Source organism: Vipera berus, assembly GCF_964194415.1.
Source record: "Vipera berus genome assembly, chromosome: 1".
Lineage (NCBI taxonomy): Eukaryota > Metazoa > Chordata > Lepidosauria > Squamata > Viperidae > Vipera > Vipera berus.
In genome coordinates, this window is record NC_138202.1 from 223450203 (window position 1) to 223472590 (window position 22388).

Genomic DNA, 22388 nt, shown 5'->3' on the forward strand with positions numbered 1-22388 from the left:
TTCAACCTTCAGTTCAGAAGTCTACTGTGAAATGTTATGAAAACTCAGATGAGACATACATAACAAGCGTCAGGGCATGCTGACTTCCGGTGTGGTGTTGGTTCACGATAATGCTCACCCACACATCGCTAGATGCACCCAAGAATTATTTATTGTTGTTGCTTTATTGATTTTTTAAAACATAAGTCACATAATAATTGGTTAACAGTGTGTTTGCTAGGTTTATATTTATAAAGAGAAATCATTAACAATTGGTTTCTATAATTCATATTCCACATATTCAAACAAATGTTTCTCTTTTCAATATTCTCTCTGGTAGGTCCCATCTATATTCTTAATTTTCACTTTAATATTTTCCAGATGCACCCAAGAATTTTTGAAGCAATTCTATTGGGATATTTTTGCTCACACACCCCACCCCCCATAGCCCAGATTTGGCACCCAGGGACTACTACCAAGCAATTTCAAACCTTATAAGGCATTATGACAAGTGCCTCAATCTGAATGTCAAAAAGTAATGTAATATTGTATTTTTCTAATGTGTATAATAAAAGTTCTGTATCTGCAAGTCTCTATCATTGATAACCAAACAGAGGCTTATTTCTGAATTGGCCTTGTATGTTCTTTGTATAATTTTAAAATCCCTTGGTTCCACTGATTTTCCTACGAGCTATTTAATTATTTATTCCAGTCAACAGGCTTGAAAGGTAAAATATTTGCAGAGGTATATCATCTAAATGTACAAACATTTCATTCAAATATTACAACTTCAGTACTGTAGATATAAACCATCTACAATATTACTGACTGTTCTTGATAGTATCTTTAAGTAACAGCATTATTACTGATTATGCAATAACTGTTTTGTAGTACTATAAAATAATTTCCATCATACTGACTGACTTTTGGAAATATATCCTGCCAATTTCTTGTGAGTAAATATCTAATTGCAACATTGCACTGAATATTGGGCTGATACAGTAGGTGGCTTTCTAGATTGTCTGTATTGAATTGTGCACTTAATTTGGTGGATCCTAACAAATAAAATGGAGAATTTAATATTATGTTAATTTAGCTGGAGACCAAAAGCCTTATTATATGTAAAAAAATATCCTGAGGTATGCTTTCCTTTATTTTCATTCATTTCAAATATTATACTTAATTTAAAGAAAAGGTTAAATCATCATATTGCTTGTAACATAAATATCCCAAACTGTAATTAATAGTGATAAAATATTGGTAGAATATTCACTTATTTATACTCATTGTTCTAAGATGTCTAAATAACAATATTAAGAATCTAAGTATTTTACATGTTGTACTGAAATAATCTACTATATTAAAACAGAAGATAGAATAATAGATGGTCTGTATGACTAGATTTAATAATATGTTAAAAGTTTTAACTATTTCTATATTAATACTTTATAGCTATATCTTTAGTTTCTTCATATATCACTTCTTTAAATCACTACTTTTAATATTGTTTTTTGATTACATTAGCAATATTATATTTTTGGTTGTACTTCATCATGTCTTCTAGTTTTTATACTTTACGAAAAAAATAAATGTTAAAAAATACTAAACTGTGTCTGATGATCAAACTATATTAAACATTAACTAAAAGTATTTATTATTTACTATTTTAAATTAGTACAGTAAAGTAATCTGAAAATCATTTAGCAGATTTCTCCCTGCTGTAGGAAAGCAATAACTGAGCTGCATGCAGTAGTTTTCTCAACCAAATTTTTGAAGTTCAGGATTATTTAATTAAATATCCATTTTTTAAAAAAAATTCAAAATACAAAAACCCTGTCTGATGTAATAAACACCAGCGTCGTACCTGAAACTCTTGAAATGTGGGGTTAAGTGATTGCTTTGCTTTTACCTTCAATTTTTGAAGTAGAATGTTTCTGTCGTGTTTCTAAAATAATTTTCTATTTTTCTCTTACTTTTGCTAGGTCTTTAGAAACTCACAATTTTTCTATATATATGCAGTTTTAAAGCATTTTTCTGGTAATCTGCATTGTTCTTTATGAATTTTATTTGATAGATGCATGTTTTGAATAAAAAAAATATCACAATATATAGAGAAATATGAAAAGAGGTGAATAATTCCATTCTAGTAAGTTTCATATTTTTTAAAAAAGGCAGATTAAAAAACAACCACACATCCACTTTCTTATAAACATAACATAGATCAAGAAAAACTAAGTCTTAAGCCTTGTATTAATATTCTATAAGTACCACAGCAGTGCAGGAGATGGTATGATGATTCTTTGAAAACGCCAGAGTGAGAATGAGAATAGGAAATAAAATATCCTACCAGCATTAAGAACATTTCTTAATCATCTCATCCATCTATTGGGATCACAGTTTAATCTGGTAAATGAAAATTTGTGTATTTATGCTTTCAACAAATCAACTAAAAAGGTAGTATTTTCTTCTTCAGCATTTGAATCATGGCTTCTGTTCTTGAAGAAATATTCAATTTTCCCTGGATGGAACCTTTTTGTATCTAAAAAAAGAATACCTTATGACTTTTTGTATGTTGAGATGAAATACAAAGTCTTTTGTTGGCATTCCTGTCCCTTGGCACCACATAGCCCACCTACGGTATAAGGCATCTTGTGTGAAGTGGTGTAGCACATCAGAAGATTCAACTTCAGAGAAGTAAAAGAGAATGGCTTTTTTCAAATAACCACCATGCTTTTGCTCTCTTCCATTTTCTTCAGTTTTGCTGCAAATCTCTCTAGTCCCATCCAGGGAAAATAGAAATATGTACAAAGTGAACAGCCATTTTTCTCCATAGGCTGAGCTGTAACATGAGATAAACAGAGGCATCTGTCTGTACAGTCTGATGGTCTTCATTGCACTTGGCTTTGTATGTACTGCCCGAACAAATATTCTCTTTCTGCCTTGCAGCTCAATGCAATGATAAAGTCAATTTACAGTATGTTACGATTTAAATTAGTGAAGCACATTTTGAAAGGACTGCAAACACATTACATTAGAATGCTTCATCACAACATACATGTGCAGGTGGTACTTGTTTAGTGCCTGCCTCAGAGAGCAACCATTTGAAAATATAATCATAATTAATTGTAATAAATGGTGTAAAAATTCATTTTTTGATCAATGCTTGCATTTATAGCCAAATGTCTGCATCTGAAACATACAATGGAATGAGAGAATGCTGGCATTGCTGAACAAGAGATTATCTATCTATCTATCATCTATCTATCTATCTATCTATCTATCTATCTATCTATCTATCTATCTATCTATCTATCTATCTATCTATCTATCTATCTACCTACCTACCTACCTACCTAATTTATAGAGCCACTGACTTCACAAAACAAGTGACTCTGAGCAGCTTTTATGTAAATCAGGCAGCAGCAACCAGCGATCTTTTTAGTGTCTATCTTTCTTTTTCATGTGGTTTGCGTAGGAACCATTTGTGGTTGCTAAATGAGGACTAAAGACAATGTATCTAGCCTAAAGCAGCATGTCCCAATTTAGTATCTTGCTGCACTGAGTTCAACTCATAAAAATAAAATGATCCAAAGATAAAACTAGCCTGGATAAGATAGAGGAGATTTCTAAGGGTCTGTATTTTGCTGATTATCCCATCTTTTCAGTAAGCTCATCCTTTCTCACTGAACATCCTAGTCATCATTCCCCCCCCCCCTTAGGATTCATATCCTAGAAACAGTCCCAAGACATTGATGTAAATGAAAATGGGTGCAAGCAATATGATGATATCTCACTCCAAATATTTTGTACTACCTTTGGCAAGAGTTTACCATTTATTTTAAACAACAACAAAATACACTCTCATAATATACACTCACTAACAGATTTGCGGCCACTGCTGGCTCTGCTACTGCTATACCAAGCTATTTTTTAGACACACCATACTTACTACCTTTCTGTATCATAAGCTAAGCCGGTTATAGACAGTAAAATTCAAGTTGTTTCATTTTGTTTAGGAAGCAGATCAACAAAGTAGAGTCATCTTTGAGTCCAGCTCAAGTTTGGGTGACTTAGATCGACACATTTAGGCAATTTTCTAGGCAAGTTACAGAACAGATTTGCCACTGCCTTCTTATTGTTGTTGTTGTTTTTTTACTTCCCAATATAGACTACAACATATTTCTATCCACATATTTACCAGGCCTGATCCTGCTTAGCTTTCTAGATAGGGCAAAGTCAATTATGTGCTACCATCACAGCTATTATTATTAATAATAATATTAATCTACTTACTGTATTTGTTGAGTTTCCATTTAAATGTAAACCACTGTCAAAGAGAGGAGAAGAAGCACGACTACTGTGATCACTCGAAGGTCCAGGGGAACCTGAAATGGGGTACCGGTATTTTAAAAAGAAGTATTTTCTTCTAAGTTTGAGCTTATCAGAGAACAATTACCATAGGTTGATTTAGGAAAGAAAATCCAGTGCATGTAAACAACTTGATTTCTTTATATAAGCAAACAAAAAAACATGATTTAATTAAGTTATGTCTTAAGGCAAAGACAAAAAGTTGGTGTTGAAGCCGAGGAATCAGAGTTTGAAATCATGTTTAATAGTATACATTCCTTTTACTATAGAACTCAAATTTTAACATCAGCCTATGGAAACATGCCAAATACCTGTACTTCATCTTAATTTCTATACTACTGGTCCAGAAATTAAATCCATAAAGAGTGATTGAACTATGGCAACATTTTTTATCTCATCAGGTTAAGAGGAGACCCAACAACACTTTTAAAGTAAATGAAATAACGCAACCCTGAAAAAGACCAAGATTGATTCTTCATCATTCCATAGGCCAGAACAAGAAATAATAAGTTTAAATTATAGCAAAACAGATTTTAGTTGAATGTTAGGCAAACTTCATAATGATAAGACTAGTTTGGCAATCAGTTAACAAGGGGAAGAAGGAACTCTCATTTACCGGATATACTCGTGCCAAGATTGAAGAAGATGCTTTAATTTGGATTTCTGCATGGGGCAAGCAATTAGATTTGCTACCCTAAATGGACACTTCCACCTCTATGGATCTATTATTTTTTTATTTTTATTTCTGTCCTCTTTCATTTTAAAGACAGAAGCTGGTGCAACCATTCAGGAAGAAATAAGTATTCCGTTTTATAGTCTTTTGCTCTTAAAAGTCAATTCTACACAGGGACTTCTTATGGCATTATTGCATGTCAGCAAATATATTATCAAAAAAGCAATTATTTTTCTTTGTTTCTACACTTTCTTTTCATTTGCTACTGATTCATTTTTCTTTATCTTTAATATTTTTATTTATTTATTTTGCCAAATAAACAATCATGAACCATCCTAAAGTCTCAGCAAATGTAGCAAGATAGTAGTTCAAACTCAGTATGGAGCTTGTAGCTAAAAAGGCAATAATCAGCACTTCAACAGAATATCCCATCTACTGCAGGCCTCCAATTTTAATACTAAAGTTATTGGACAAATTACAACTGGAATACTGGAAGTTAACGTACTAAATACTAAAAGTTATTGGACAAATTACAACTGGAATACATTCTTTGACAACTATTTTGAGAGAAGAGGACAAAATTAACACAGTACTGGAAATTCAGGCCAGAGGATTTGTTTTGCAGTCTTAATCAGTAAAAGGATAGTAGATTTCTATTTTCACTGCCATTCTCACAACTGGATTTTGAAAAAAATAATCTGAAGGAGCTTTGTGAAAATTGCAGCATTTGCTTAATTCTGTACAATTGGGACTAAATCTATTTATTTTTAAACTTGGATAAAGGGTATATTAAAATCATTGAATTTTGCTTCCAAGCAACCTCAAACAAAATACCTGACATATATCCAGTGATTTTTAGTTGAAGAACTATTTCTAAAGTTTTTCATACAATACTGACAAAATGGTTTGTCTGACATTGATAATGATCCTTATGATGGAACTTTTCCCAAGAGCCTACTTTTAATTCCTTAGTTAAATTCAGAATTTAGGTATATCTCTTCACAACTAAAAAGAGAGAAGAGACTGCAATATTGTTTATCCTTCACTGTTTTTATAATTCTTCCTGTACTTTGCAAAGAAACATAATTAGCTTTAAAAGCTTCCAGCACAAATCAAATTTCATAATGTTTTAAGTACCAATTTTCCCCCAGTTTAATGGGTTATATCAGACACATCAAACTCGCGACGTCATGTGATGTCGCGCAACGAATCAGGACATATGCTTTTTTTGTAAAAGAAAAAGGTGCCGGAACTCACACATGTCATACAACCTGCCTTGCCTACCCTACAAGGTTCCATCCAAAAAAGGTGTCGGAACTCCATTCTGAGCGTTCTATGAGAAAAAAAGCCCTGATCAGGACTATTTTGCCGTTGCTGCCAATGGGGTGGGCATCATGTGATGCATCCGGCCCGCGGGCCAGCAGTTTGACACCCCTAGGTTATATGTTTCTTGGAATACAATTATTAAAAATGAATTTCATGCAAAGATTATATAGAGACCAAAGTATCACTGCATTCAAAAGCAAAATTCTGTAGCAATCAAAACCATACATAAGATGATTTACAATTAGAGCAGTATAAAAGTTAAAATCTTGATTCACATGAAGCTATCAAATGTGACAGACTGGGCATCTTTGAGATTGCTATAGATATAGACTCCACCCATCAAATTCAAGAGCACAGGATATTTATTTGTTTGTTTGTTTGAAGTATACTTTCGAATTCTTGCAGAAGCTCATTAAAAACCTTGCAGGAAGTTTTCCAAGGATTAATTATAATTTTTAAATGTCAATGTAATCCATATTTGTTTTATTGTAGAATATTACCAAAGAAGTAGTGCAAGATTGGAAGATGTAGAGACACGGAGCCTACAGAATCGCCAAGACTTGGGGACAACTGAATGGATAACATCATCATCACAATACTATATTGTGTTTTCATTTTTACTGCTGCATTGGCTGCAGCTGTTACTTTCGTATACATGTTTGCTTGATTGAAATGGTGTATAAATTTATAAATATTTATCTATAGTGAAATCCAAACATCACAATAATCACAATGCAGCATTTTCTTCCAAGGTTGCCTGGAAAATCCATTATAAAGTTAATTTCAAGAGATATGGCATAAGTTACTAAAATGGATCTATCATGGCATAAATTCACATGGTACATAAGTCATGTAGTCAGCTGTTAATGAGAATATATATTGGTACAGACATTGCAAAAATATATCAAAAGCACTGAATACAAGCTGTATATCTATATCTATATACAATATGCATATATATATATATATATATATATATATATATATATATATATATATATATATATATATATATATATAGTACATACTATAAATAAATAACTACAATCTATAAATAACATATTCTATATTTAAAATGTTGCAAGTATATTTGGAGAAAATGGGCAAGACATAGTGATTAACTATTCAGTATATTTTAAGAAAATTCTACATTTATTTTTAAAAAATAAAATATTATGCTAGATTGGGCAGACTGATGACTAAATGAAAGTAAAGTTGATACAGAATAGGTATGACCTTCCTACCACTCCTGCAGCCTCCCTCAATTCTCCCAAATTTGTTCTAGATTATTGTTTACGAATAAGAACTAGAATGGCAGCTGTCCCTCTCAAAGGAGAAATACTCCATTTTCTTCTTCTTTTCTTTTCTCTCTCTCTCTCTCTTTTTTAAAAAAGACCTGTTCTCTAGCATTTCTATAAACTAACTCTTTTTATTGTAGGAAAAGTATATTCCTGCTTTTCATGGTCTTCAACCAATAAATAAGTCTTGACATAAATATTATTCTATTTTTTTCATGGAGAATATTGCTACAACATTAAAAAACCCTCCAGGCTGTTAGTGAAGTTTTTATGGACATTAATATACCCTCTATTAAAAATCCCAAAGTAAGAGCAAATAGCATCATTTTTAGTATTTCAAACCTTTTAAAAACGGTATAAGTTACTTTTTCAATGCATGCAGACAAAGTTATCATTAATTTCTATGTGTTTCAGAGAATAGGGTAGTGGTTGAGAAACTATGATTTATGCTAGTGTATTGTCATGCTAAGACTTTCTTTCAAAAACTTCAGTTGGATGACATTGACATTTATTTCCAAGAATGTCTAATTTCTAAATGGGCAGCTACAGCCCAGTGCTTACAGTAGATGCCCTACTAGGTATCCAGGAGAGAAAAAAACATGCTATATGGACAAAGTAAAGAATGCCCTATGGTAGGAGTTGCCTATTCGCTTAAAATTCTTAGTATGTGCTGATTGACTAGTGGGCTGGCTTAGTTTGGGTTACGGAAACTTGAACATTGCATGCTTTTGTTGATGAAACTGCATGCCTACATATAGGAAAGAAAAACTAAATGCACAGGCATAGACTAGGGGGTACCTGGCTCAACTGCAGCAACTGTGTCCTAGTAGACCATGACTTAAGTATGAGCCAGCAGTTTGCTGCAGCTGCCAAAAAAGCTAACACACTCCTAGGTTGCATCAACAGAGGGATAGCTTCAAGATCACATGAAGTGATAGTACTGCTTTATGATGCACTGGTGAGACTACATTTGGAATACTACATCCAGTCCTGGTCACCAGAAAAAAAGATCTTGGTATTGGTTCACCAATACAACTAAGATATATCTGTGTATGTTGGTTATACATGTAGTCTTTGACTTATAACAGTTCATTTAGTGACTGTTCAAAGTTACAACAGCACTGAAAAAGTGACTTATGACCATTTTTCGCAGTTACAACCTTTGGAGCATCCCCATGGTCACACAATCAAAATTCAGATGCTTGCCAAGTGACTCATCTTTATGACGGTTGCAGTGTGATCACCTTTTGCAACCTTCTGACAAGCAAAGTCAATGGGGAAGCCAGATTCATTTAACAACCAGGTTACTAAAGTAACAACTGCCGTGGTTCACTTAACAGCTATGGCAAGAAAATGGGGCAAAACTCACTTAACAAATGTCTCACTTAACAACAAAAATGTTGGGGTCGATTGTAGTCTTAAGTCGAGGACTACCTGTACACAATATCAGTCCAGGGAATCAGTTTACATGTGCTATGCCAGCCACAGCCTAGTCAGTTGGCAGCTTACAAATTGCTATAAACAAATAAAGAAATATGAAGGGGGCAAAGATAAATTTTAAATAATACAGCACTTTGATCTACAAGCTTTCCTTAAATAAAATACTCGTGAAAGATGTATTAAGCATAAAGAAGTGTCTATTTGTCATGAGAAATGTTGCACCAGAAAATATTTTACAGATATCTGTTAATTTCCCCTTACCCAATGGGAGCTTTAGAAATGATGGTGCTTCCCTGAGGTATTGAACGGAGATGGCAACTTCATCGCCAGCATTTCGCAGTAGTTGCACCTGTCAGTGTGATAAATAACAGCTACTTTATACCAAAGAAGCAGTCAGAGAGAGCAAAATAATCTACATCAAAAAGCTGCATCTCACTAGATGTGTCAGAAATTCAATATTCAACTTTATCACTGGAATGAAGATTATCTTGAGGATCAAACCACAGCAGTTATAAAGCTTAAGTGTATCCAAAATCAAGGAAGAGACGAAAAATTAAAAATGTGAAAAACATTCTTAGTTCCTACACAGCAAAAACAAGCAAATAATAAAGAAATAAAATGTTTCAAAGCCATATCCTATGTAACAGAAGACAATCTAGCTAAAGGAAAATGCTGTAATTTCAGTGTGGGATTGAACCAATCTAGATGTATGTTTATATTTTTAAAATCCCAAATTTATGAGATTTAAAAGTTCTCCCCTCTGGTTAGATTATGAAATTCTGGCAGAATCTATGGTATGATTCTGGCTGCCTGCAAAGAATATAAGAATGCTGAGTTACAATTTCCTATAAATTGTTGTTCCTACAAATTTAATGGTTGGGAACAAAGAATATTAATATATATTAAATATTAATGATTTGCCAATCATCTGAATTGTAACATGACTGACACATTTGCAGTGAGGTAAAATTCAAACTCAGTTTGATTTCACACTAAATTATACCACAGTAAAAATAATAAATACCCAAGTAGAAGAGTCTTGAAAAGCAGGTAGTGTGTGCATTCGTGTGTGTGTATTTTTCCTTATTTATATTTAATACTTTCATTTCAAAATAAAATTTCATTTTGAATTACTGGTTAGTAGCAAAAGCAATGAGCACTTATGACAATATTTATAACATAACTAGTACCATACAATGGGCAGAAAATGCTTGCTAAGTATCCTCACTTAATCACCCAGAATATGTTACTGCAAAATGTATTGTCTCCTTACAGAAGAAACTCTGCTTTTTACTTAGTGAAAAATCCCAGCTAAAATCTCAGCACAAATTTGATAACCTGCCTCATCAGTGCTCAAGCGTTAAGAGCAATGTTAAGATTTCAGATCTGCCTTTAGGATATGGGCAATATATATATATATATATATATATATATATATATATATATATATATATATATATATATATATATATATATATATATATATATATATATATATATATATATATATATATATATATATATATATATATATATATATATATATATATATATATATATAGGGACGCGGTGGCTCAGTGGGTTAGGACGCTGAGCTTGTCGATCGGAAGGTCGGCAGTTTGGCGGGTCGAATCCCGAGTGCCGCGTAGCAGAGTGAGCGCCTGTTACTCGTCCCAGCTTCTGCCCACCTAGCAGTTCGAAAGCATGTAAAAATGCAAGTAGAAAAATAGGGACCACTACGGTGGGAAGGTAACAGCGTTCCGTGCGCCTTTGGCGTCTAGTCATGCCGGCCACATGACCACGGAGATGTCCTCGGACAAGCGCTGGCTCTTCGGCTATGAAACGGAGATGAGCACCGGCCCCTAGAGTCGGAAACGACTAGCACACATGTGCGGGGGAACCTTTACCTTTACCTTTATATATATATATATATATATATATATATATATATATATATATATATATATATATATATATATATATATATATATATATATATATATATATATATATATATATTTGGTCATTCGGGTTTTTTCCCGCGTAGAATTGAAGGTGTAGGAGCAACGTTTCGACAGAATTCCATCCGTCATCCTCAGGCTGGTGGCTTCAGCTTCCTTCTTCTGGGAGAAGCATGTGGTAGTGGCTGTTTGTTCCTCTTTTTTAAACTGCCAGAGGGGGTGTGTTCTGTGGGTGGAGGTGTGCTCTGATTGGGTGGGGCATTAGGTGTGTTCTGATTGGGTGGGAATGTGTTTTGAATGGTGGGTGTGTTCTGATTGGGTGGGTGTGTGTTTTGAGTGGGTGGGCTGGTCTCAGCTGCCAGCCTTAGACTGGGAATTAACTGTTCAGCAGAGTGATGACACAGGGGAAAAAGCTATCTTTGTGTCTAGTTGTTTTGGCATGTAATGCTCTATACCAGCGTCATGAGGGGAGAAGCTGAAACCGATTATGTCCAGAATGTGAGGGATCTATAGATATTTCCTTATCCCCCTTTCTGGTTTGTGTAGTATACAGATCCTCAATGGAAGGCAGGCTGGTCACGATTGTTTTTTTCTGCAGTCCTAATATCCATTGAAGTCTGTACCTCTCCTGTTTGGTCACTGTGCCAAATCAAACAGTTATTGAGGTACAAATGACAGACTCAGTAATTCCTCTGTAGAACTGTATAACCAGATCCTTGGGGAAATCTGAGCTTTCTAAGTTGAGGCATTCTTTGTTGTGCCTTTTTAATGATGATTCTAATGGCAGGTGTCCATTTCAAGTCCTTGGAGATAATAGAATCTAGAAACTTGAAGGTCTCTACTGTTGATACTGTGTTGCCTAATATTGCAAGAGGTGGTAGAATAGGAGAGCTTCTTCTAAAATATATTATCTCTACAGTTATACGAGTGTTCAGCTCCAGACTGTTCTGCCTGCACCACAGGGCCAGTTGATCTACCTCTTATCTATATGCAGGTACATCATCATCTCAAATGAGACCAATGACTGTTGTATCATCTGCAAATTTCAGTATTTTAACAGACAGATCCTTCGAGATGTAGGCATTGGTATAGAGCAGTCATGACAAACTCACAATGTCACGTGACATTGTGCAATGTATCGGGCAGGTTTTGCCATTGCCGGCAATGGGGTGGGCGCAGCTTCCGGATGACGCGTCCGGCCCATGGGCCGGCAGCTTGACACCCTTGGTACAGAGTGAGAAGAGTAATGGGGAGAGCACACAGCCCTGGGGAGCTCCTGTGTTAATTGAACGGAAGTTGAATATTATTTTCCTAGCTTCACCTGCTGCTTCCTGATCATTAGAAAGCTTATGATCCATCTACAATACAAATGTGGTCAGGTACCTCAGGAGGATCTTCGGTCAACACAACAAAAGTGCACATTTCAAACCCAAGAATACAATATGGCAGAAGCTTGTCCACACCAAGGATAAAACACCCAGACACAAATTGAGCAATGTGGTATTTGCAGTACAATGCGGTGAGCCATGTGCAGATCTGTACATTGGCGAAATGAAACAACAACTTCATAAATGTATGGCACAACATGGGAGAACAAACCCATCAGGACCAGAATTAGCAGTCCATCTGCATTTAAAAGACAAAGGACGCTCTTTTGAAGACACATTTTGGACAGAAGTTCATATTTTGGACAGAGAGGACCGCTGGTTTGAAAGAGTGGTCAAAGAGGCCATCTATGTCCAAATTGAACAGTCCCCTCTCAACATCTATCTCCAGTCTGCAACATAGTCCTTTCAGTAGTTCCAAGAAGGCTCCACACACATTTGCACCACTCAAGTGACTCTGAGAACACAGATAAGCCTCCAGGTAGTGCCGCGTAACAGAGTGAGTGCCTGTTACTCGTCCCAGCTTCTGCCAACCTAGCAGTTCGAAAGCACGTAAAAATGCAAGTAGAAAAATAGGGACCACTACAGTGGGAAGGTAACAGCGTTCCGTGCGCCTTTGGCGTCTAGTCATGCCGGCCACATGACCACGGAGACGTCCTCGGACAAGCGCTGGCTCTTCGGCTTTGAAACGGAGATGAGCACCGGCCCCTAGAGTCGGAAATGACTAGCACGCACGTGAGGGGGAACCTTTACCTTTACCTTTAACATTAACAACTCACTAAAAGAATGCAAATGAACATATGTCTGCAAGGAATATAAATCTTTCCATTCCCCACCATCCAGTCAGAGCTGAAGAAGCTTCTTGGATGAGAAGTGAACGTTTTCAAAGAAAAACAAGAAAGTCCAGTTGCTTCATGAAAAAAAGCATCTTTGGGATAACTATGACCTGGATGACTGAGAATCTCCATAGACATTTGAACAATTAGCAGTATAGAAATATTTGAAATGCTTGCCTAAAATGGGAGAGAAAAGGTAAATATTTCTATGGTCAGCATTTTTAAACTTGCTGTATATGAGGCAAATTGTACTGGACTAATTTATAAATTGACATAAAGGATGCCAAGTTACAAGCTCAAGGGATAGTTTTTTTTGTAAGCAATACGACTTTGAGGCTTCTGGCAATTTGTTATTTGTGGTAAAGAGTTAACTAAAGGAGTATTACAGTATGTCTGAACATTCTTATACCTGTGAGGAGACATATTTGCTACTAATTTGTTGAATCATTTTGAGATCCATTTTGGTCAATTCTTTATTTGCATTTTGTATTTATTTTTCCATGATTCATTTGGGCACATCTTTTGTACTCTGTGCAAGAAAGAGACTGAATAATAATTGTACATTATTCTGATATTTTCCAAGGAAATGGTCATTTATTTAATTGGATAATTCTTTCTATCTGGATATAGATGGATCTCAACCAGAACAAGACCTCTACATCTCATTTAAAGTGGGGGGATACACTATGCAGCACTATAAGGCTACAAGGGAAAATATATTTTAAGGTAGAACATTTAGGCAACTCCTTAAACCAATTGTCCCTTGATATTTGTGCAGCTGCACAATCTTGGGAAAAGACACACCTGCTTTAAGTCATTGTCTATAGATACAGTGTGAGTACCCTCATGCCCTATTTATTTCATTTATTAGTGCATTCTGAACCATGTTACAATAACTTCTCCTTCCTTCATTCCTCCTCCCTTCCTCAATCTAGTTATATCAGATATATAACATACACACACACACACATATATATCTGTTATATTCTATATTTTTCAAAAAGTCTGTTCTCTTTTCTATTTAGCACAATAGGAATGACATGTCATTTTTAGTGATATAAGGAATTTAAATATTTAATTCCACAAAGATTCCTTCTGTTCAATGTCAAGCATAAACAGAGGAACATAGAACGCGTATGGGGGTGGGTGGGAATTAGGAACACTCATTTCACATAACATTGAATAAATCGGATGGTGCATTAAAACCTTTTGGGGAAAAAATTAACTCTAAATATTATGGGAATTATAAGACAGTCAATTTGCTTATAAATGATCAGAGTAAAAAAATAAAAAAAATGTTGGTTGAGGTTTTGTCCATATTTAATGAAAAAGATATTTATTTTCTAATCTGTGGCTTTCTGAACTTCATTAATATCCATTTTAAAGATGGAATGAATTGATATTTTCTCTCTAGGCCACCAGCATCACCTAATCACTTTGCCCCTGTCTTTGCTAATGTTATGGTAATGAAGCCTTCAAATCTGCATCTGAAGCTTTTTACGTTTCTGGGGGAAATAGTGAAATTCAAAGGAGTATGCTCTCAAGCTCTTTTGTGAATAACCAAGGAAAATATAAAAATTCACATTAGTATGCTGTAGCAACAAGTTATAATTTTATGGTAAATCATGCCACTAATTATAATTTAATCAGATAGCATAGAATAAGTCATTAATTTTAAAACATCATTTACAACTTTTGCTCAGCATTAGCAATTTATGTCATGATAATAAAACCCAATTTCAAATTAGTCATTCTTAGTAAAAGCAGATCCATACATGGTATTTCAGATATCCGTATGGTCCTTGGCATTTAATTGTTGGTATTAACTTCTAATAAATAATTCTACGCTGACCTCAGCCCTTTCAAGAAGGCCAGGTCAGGTAACAAGACTATCAGGATTCCATTTTATTGTCAAGAAATATAATAACAAACTCTTGAAAGCTTGACAAAGATTCAATCTCCACTTCTTACATCAAAGAGGATCAAGGTAGGGCAGTCTTGAGTTCCTTTCTCACCTTGTCCTTTCTTTCAGCAAGCTGATTTTACATAAGTTTTTGAATTTCTTTTTCAAGGTAGTTTCCATAATCCTCTATAGATGACTTGAATGATGCATCCAATCACTACTAAGTCTTTGTATGATATGCATACAAAGGCCCCTCTCGCACTCCAAGCTAGGGCATAAAGCCATGTTTTTACACACCTTTTTGTAAGGCCAGGAGAGTGCATCACCTTTGTAGGTGATTAATCTGCATTAATCTGCCATCGCCCTGCTCTGTGGGACCCTGTCCCACAGGCAGAGGCAATGGCAGATTAATGTTTAATGTATAGGAATGGAAACTTGTTGATTTTCTTTGTTTTTAATCTATTTTTATTTTATTCAGAAGTTAAAATACAAAATACCAAACATTTTAAAGAAATAAAGAAAAAAAGCCCAAACAAGACATTAAAAAGAAAAGAAGTGCATTAAATAAAGACTAACACATGTACAAATATTATCCCCCCCAGTAGAATGCTGATCAATATATTATAACAATATTAGTTTTTCACCCCTTGCAAAACAGGCCCAAAGAATTTTAAACTACTTTGAAACAGCAACAAAACATTGATGTCATTTGTAAAAAGAGTATCACACTATACTACAACATCCCATTAACTCTACTTACACTACTTCATTCTCCTCATAGCCCAATGCTTGTGGGGAGGATCTAGCCTATTGAACTTGGTGAGATAGGTTAATAACCTCTTTGATGGGTCAGGGTCACTAATATTTAGTTAACTGAGGAATTGTCTATTCAGCTCAATTTTGGGGAATTTATATATAGCAATTATATCATACCCTAAAATGCATTCATACGGTATTGTTTTGCCTTTTATGAACAGCCATCAGCAGTAAAAAAACAAGCAGTAAAGAAATATCCTGCAGATATACCTTGATTAAGTAATCATGAAGGCCATGGGGAAAAATGTACAGAGGCTGGGACATTTCTATAAATATCAGAAAAGTGCAGGCAATGGTATTTTTTATGATAATCTATGGAAGTGAAAGTTGAAGAGGCAGGAGAGAAAACATATGGACTCTTGAAATTGGTGCTGGAGAAAACACCTGAGAATAATATGGACAGTAAAACAAGCAAGCAAAAGGATCATTAAACAAACCAACGCAGAGATCTCACTTGAAGTACAAAGTTACCAGATTCAAATTATCTTACTTCAGAAACGTTATATGAATAGCTAGGCTTCTGAAGAAGGCTTTAATGCTGGGAAAAGTGGAAAGAAAGAAGAGAAGACAAACAGAAGCAAGGTGGATGAATTCCGTTACAGTGGAGATGGGTGCATCATTTGAACACCTGAAGGACCAGGTTAGGAATCATGTGATTGCTAAGAATCAATGCCAATTTGATGGGACAGAATCAAAGAATCATTGTTGGAAATCACTACAAACAAGAACATTCACAGCATAAAAGTATGGCACCTTTTCCCTAAACTAAGAAAGTATATATACAGTGCCAATACTATAAATGGACAATTCTTTCCTTATAGTGCTACTATATCCAGTATTCTGAGTGGTACTTCCTAAATGAATGACTTTTCTATATATGGAGGCTAGTAATGGCCAAGCAGTCTTATCCTTGATAATGCAATATTCAAATTGATAAAGTCTGTATATCATTAGTCTTCAAAAAGAAAGAAGGGAAAAGATAGAGAGAAAAAATCAACTGATAATACTAGGATGATTCTAAAGCAGATAATTAGCTGAATGCAGTGTTGACCACGAGAAATCTTCATGGATTTGTCCCAAACAGATTAATCTTAATTCTGCAGAGACCAATAAAAGGTCAATCTCCATTATAGCTAAATGGGCAGATCATGTACAAAGAAATGAAGATACTAACTTAATATGCTGGGGAAAAAATGAATATGGGGAAGTGACTAATTACTTGACTAAGGAAACAAAGTATCTGTATATGTGCAAAAATATAAAGTTTAACCAAAAGCATACTTTGAAGCTATAAGAAATACTTGAACTGAAAATAAAAATTAATGAATTTCCACCTTAGGTTATAAAAAGACACAACTGTTTCTATTTCACTTCAAAAGTACACTACGGTATATTCAGAAATTTCCTTAGTCACTGAAGCTGGATATTTGGGGTTCACTTGATATCTCTGGATTTTAAGACAGACTGATGAAGAATTATAACTCACACAAATTTTATTCTGGGTATTGGATTGGACACAGTACCTAGTTGGTTGGTAGCTAAGAAATATCATCAAAAAAGCAACAGCATCAACTCTGGCTTTGTTATAAATGGTAATTTGTTGGGTAAGAGCATAGCTCCTTTTTGTCAAGTTTTGAGATAGTTTGTCCTCAAGCACCAACTAATAATGAAACTAATTAACCTTTGCTTTACAAAGGTTCCTTTTATTTCTTATTCTAAATCAAAAGGCAATAGCAATCACTTGTTAAGGATACTATTAACCAAAAGACTCCACAAAAAAATCAGCCTGGTATGTCCTTTTCTGCAGAAAGTGCCAGAAACATTTGGGTACTCTGAGAGCAGAGTGATTGGTAATACTAAAAAAACAAATGTCTGCTTCAGCTTAGCAAACTTGCAACCAAAGAATGATTTGCTATCAGTAGCACAACTATACGCTTAAATGTTTTAAAAGACACACATCCATAGACAGAGATGATAGAGAAATAGAGATATTGCTGCAGGATATAGGCAGAACTAACAACCTTGCTTGATCTTAATTTATAACCTGCAGCCTAGATTTAGAATGGAGTTAGCAAACCAAACTGATAAAAAAAAAGTGTTTGATAGGAAACCCGTGAAACAAAATGCTATACAATTTGAAAATAGGACAGGGGATAGAATCGACAACAGTGTAAGAGTTTGCATACTAAGCCAATGGCCGTAGATTTTATGTTCCTTTGTTGTCAGTTAAGGAATTTCACAATGTTGCACCTTCATCTCCAATGGCTGTGATGTCAGGATACACTAGAAATTTTCTTGACTACCCTTTTCTAAAAGGACTACAGTAGTCTGATCAAAAGAAAACTGAGTGGGAAGAAATTTCCAAGGAAGTAAAGGAATCATAGTTTCTGCTATATTTTCAATACACATAGAATAAATTCCAAATGCTGGGTACTTATTTTGCAAAAGAGATGTTGTAAAATATTGATAAGGATTAAACAACTGAAGCTAAAAAAATCCACATGGATTTCAGTGAAAGCAAATATATGGTCTGTACAAATGGATTCCATCAAAGCACAGAGGGGCAGCAATGAATACTATCCGCCAATGTGTCTGCTCAACAATGTGAACAAAGAAAAGTAAATATGAAAAAAAATATTGAAAAAAGATGTGCTTATTACACACACACACACACACACACACACACACACACATGCACACAATGATTTTCCCTTTTGGAATAAGCAACATTTTACAAAGCACTAAAAAAGGGCAAGTATTAGTAAGCAAAAGAAATTGAAAGCAAGAGATGAGCCAAAAGAAAAAGAAATGTACCTGATTTAACTTACCACGACACCATTTACTGTATTGTGCCATAATTTTCTACCTTTGTACTCCCTCCTTCTATCACATGCATACCCACTTCATCAACTGCATTTTATTTTCAAAATGTCATTAATAAGCTTAATGAAACATCAACACAATCTATTCATGATCTTCTAAATCTCAAACCTTCCTCCATGTTTCCACCCTTTTACTCTTCCGTCATATATTGACTTACAATTTCATGCTATTCATTTTCTCCGTAAGATCAAACAATCTCAATATACCCTTTTCTTTCACTTTTGATTACAATCCATGTTAATTCATTGACCATTCATTCTTAATCATATCTTTTTTACTGTACTGTACACACTTAAATACCTCATTTCCACAGCAACTAACTTACTTTTATGTTTCTTCTGACACATCCAGCTCTCACTTCCATTTAACAAAGTAAGCACCTACAATACATTTCCTAGTTTCTTTGAACAAACATTTATTCTCAGAAAATACCACATGCTACCTATGCTCTTTCAACCAGCATTTGCATGTCTTAATATTTCTCCAGCCATTTTATCATCTTTTAAAAACTTTCTTTCAAGGTACAACCAATTAATCTCCTTATCCTTCTTTTTCAAGTTAGGTATAACTTAATTTGCTTCATTTTTACAATCACACACAACTAATTATGATGCATTTATTTTCAGGTTTTTAATTCATGCTCCTTAACATTTAGATATTTTACCTTAAAAGTCTCAATTCTCTATAAGCGGTAATAATCATCATATGAGCCTCTTATATTAGTCTCTGTTATCCTTCATGAGCAACTTTTCAAATAATGCTTGCAGAAAAAGTGTCACCTAAGTCCATCAGCCTTAGTTGATACCACATGCAGCATTACCTACTAAAAGCAAGGATTTATTATTTATAAGATTTGATTCATGTATTTAGCTGATACTTGTTAAACATATATTTAGCTGACAACAGCAATAGCACTTGGACTTATATACAGTTTCATAGTTCTTTGCAGCAGTCTCTGAGCGGTTTAACATGTCAGCATATTGCCTCCAACAATCTAGGTCCTCACTTCACCAACCTTGGAAGGATGGAAGGCTGAGCTCTTTCTCATCTTTAGCATTTCTCAGGAGCTACAGGAGCACACTTACTAAAGTTCTATACATCCTCGAAAGAAATGCTTCAGAATGTGAGGAAATGCAAAAAAAAATCCTTTAAAAAATGTCCTAAGAACCTGTATCTTTCTCTACGTTGGTACAACTACTTGTGATGAGTAGTGTCTTTACTTGTTGCTGAGCTCTACTCTCAATTCTATCTCAGATTTGTATAGGAAAAAGTCACTTAACTGTCATTTTGGAGGATTGCAATAGGACAAAGTTTTCAGAGCCTCTGAATTTATTCTACTGCTTGTGAAATTTCATTTCACCCTTCTCCCTCAAAATCTTGCTTTCATTCCACCCTTATATTAGAATAGAATAGAGCTGGAAGGGACCTCAGAGGCCTTCTAGTCCAGCCCCCTCCTCAAGCAGGAGAACCTATACCATCTTAGACAAGTGACTGTCTAGCCTCTTTTTAAAAATCTCCAGTGATGGAGCACCCACGATTTCTGGGGGCAAGCTGTTCCACTGGTTAATTGTCCTCACTGTCAGGAAGTTTCTCCTTAATCCCAGGTTCCTTCTCTCTTTGTTCAGTTTTTTGTCGTCCCCTTTGGTGCTTTGGTAAATAATATGACCCCCTCTTCTTTGTGGCAGCCCCTCAAAGACTGGAATACTGCTTTCATGTCTCCCCTATTTCTTCTTTTCTTTATGGACATACTGGTTAAACTTTTTCTTTACCTATGTAGTTTTCATTTTTGATATGTATTCTTTGTTATAAGATGAACTCTTTTTTTTGTAGTACACAGAACAAGAAAATATAAGAGAAAGGTTCAGAAACCATTTATATTTGAAAATTATTACAGAGAAACTGAACAGTGAAGGAGTACATATTTCCAACAAATTGTCTCGTCATATTCTGTTTTTTGAATGTGCTTTAACAAATGAAAAATGCACCCACTGAATTGGGATGTTTGTTGAAATCCTCAAATTGAAAGTGGCATCTTATCACAGAGTTACTTTTGCTCAGTTTTACATCTTCTGTCTGCCATTTAAAGAAGCTGTTTTATTCAAGGGATGGAATGGTGACATAATCAACATGTTTTTAGGTGAAAATGTCAATTTTATAGTGAAAGTTTTGTGCAGAACAAGTTCGGTCAGAAAGGGTGAAATGAAAACTTGGGTAGAATAAATAAGAACTGTGCCACTGAAGGACAGCAGGTATATACTGATCTTGAGTGATGCAGGAGAAAAGCAAGGGAGGGAAGTATCAGTGATATCTGTTGAGTAAAGCATCACAATTTATAAAAGTATTAATTGGAAACGCTAATGGCATTATGTGTGCAATGACAAATAACTAACTGGAACACATCACACACACACACAAACATGCCATCATATTGTTCCATTTTAGGATAAGCAAAGTTTTCTAGAGCATAGGAAAAGAACAGTACACAATGTTACTGTGTACTGTACTGCATGGGGGAAAAAGATAATGTAACTAGTTTCATATGTAAACTAATTTTCACATATGCACTATTAGCTTACTTGCTTATATGTTTAACAGATTAACATAGTTGTCCAATAAACATGTTGCTGGATGGCTAACAATAAATAAAATCAGTGCTTTTTTTGTAAAAGAAAAAGGTGCCGGAACTCACACATGTTATACAACCCACCTTGCCTACCCTACAAGGTTCCATCCAAAAAAGGTGCCAGAACTCCGTTCTGAGCGTTCAATGAGAAAAAAAGCCCTGAATAAAATAATCCTAATAATAATTTCAAAAAGAATTCAAAGCAACATTTTATTAGTACAGCAAACTCAACAAATAACCAATCACCTTGTCAAGAACGAATACTTGGGGCAAGAGTCTGGCCTTTAAGGCTTGGGGATATCTGAATCTCAGGAATTCTGCTGTTCCATAGGACAGGTATTGCAACAGAGAAGACATAATTCCTGGGTGCATTAATAGAGGTGATGTGGAAAACACCTCCCTTTGCCAGAACTCACAAAACAAACAAAAATGATAGGAAACCGATAGTCCTGCCCTAAACCATGAAGGATTTTAGAGGTGCTAACCAGCATCTTGAGTTGTACCCAGAGGTCCACTAGAAGCCAGTGCAACTCGTGGACATTGTTACATGGTTGAACTGAACCTTCTCATCATCTACCTGTGCCTTGCATTCTGGATCATTGGCAGCTTCTGAGGGTCTTCAAGGGCAGCCCCATGTAAAGCGCACTACTGTAGTGCTGACAGACGGTAAGCAAATTATGACTGACAATAAGTAAGGCTCCCAATCTAGGAAATGGAACATCTGTCACAAAAGATGGAGCTGTGCAAAAGCCCTCCTCGCTAGCCCTCCAGCTCTCCCAGCTAGAGTCATTTCCTAATTCTTCAACAGGAGCCAAAGACAAGGAAGACGTGGGAAAGTGCTACATCAGCGGCTCCCAACCTTTTCTATACTCCGCACCCCTAGAACGCTTTCGATAT

At 35.0% G+C, this 22388-nt stretch overlaps 1 protein-coding gene across 1 annotated transcript in view; it reads right to left on the bottom strand.

Annotated features, from left to right (window-relative positions):
* The window catches only part of SNTG2 (syntrophin gamma 2), a gene marked incomplete at both ends in the record, with an annotated part of 260611 nt that overhangs the window by 93391 nt on the left and 144832 nt on the right, over nucleotides 1-22388 (bottom strand). Inside the window, 2 exons of the mRNA XM_081314298.1 lie at nucleotides 4273-4364; nucleotides 9346-9433. Coding sequence (XP_081170424.1) covers nucleotides 4273-4364; nucleotides 9346-9433 — 180 coding nt within the window. The remainder of the gene's footprint in view (nucleotides 1-4272; nucleotides 4365-9345; nucleotides 9434-22388) is intronic.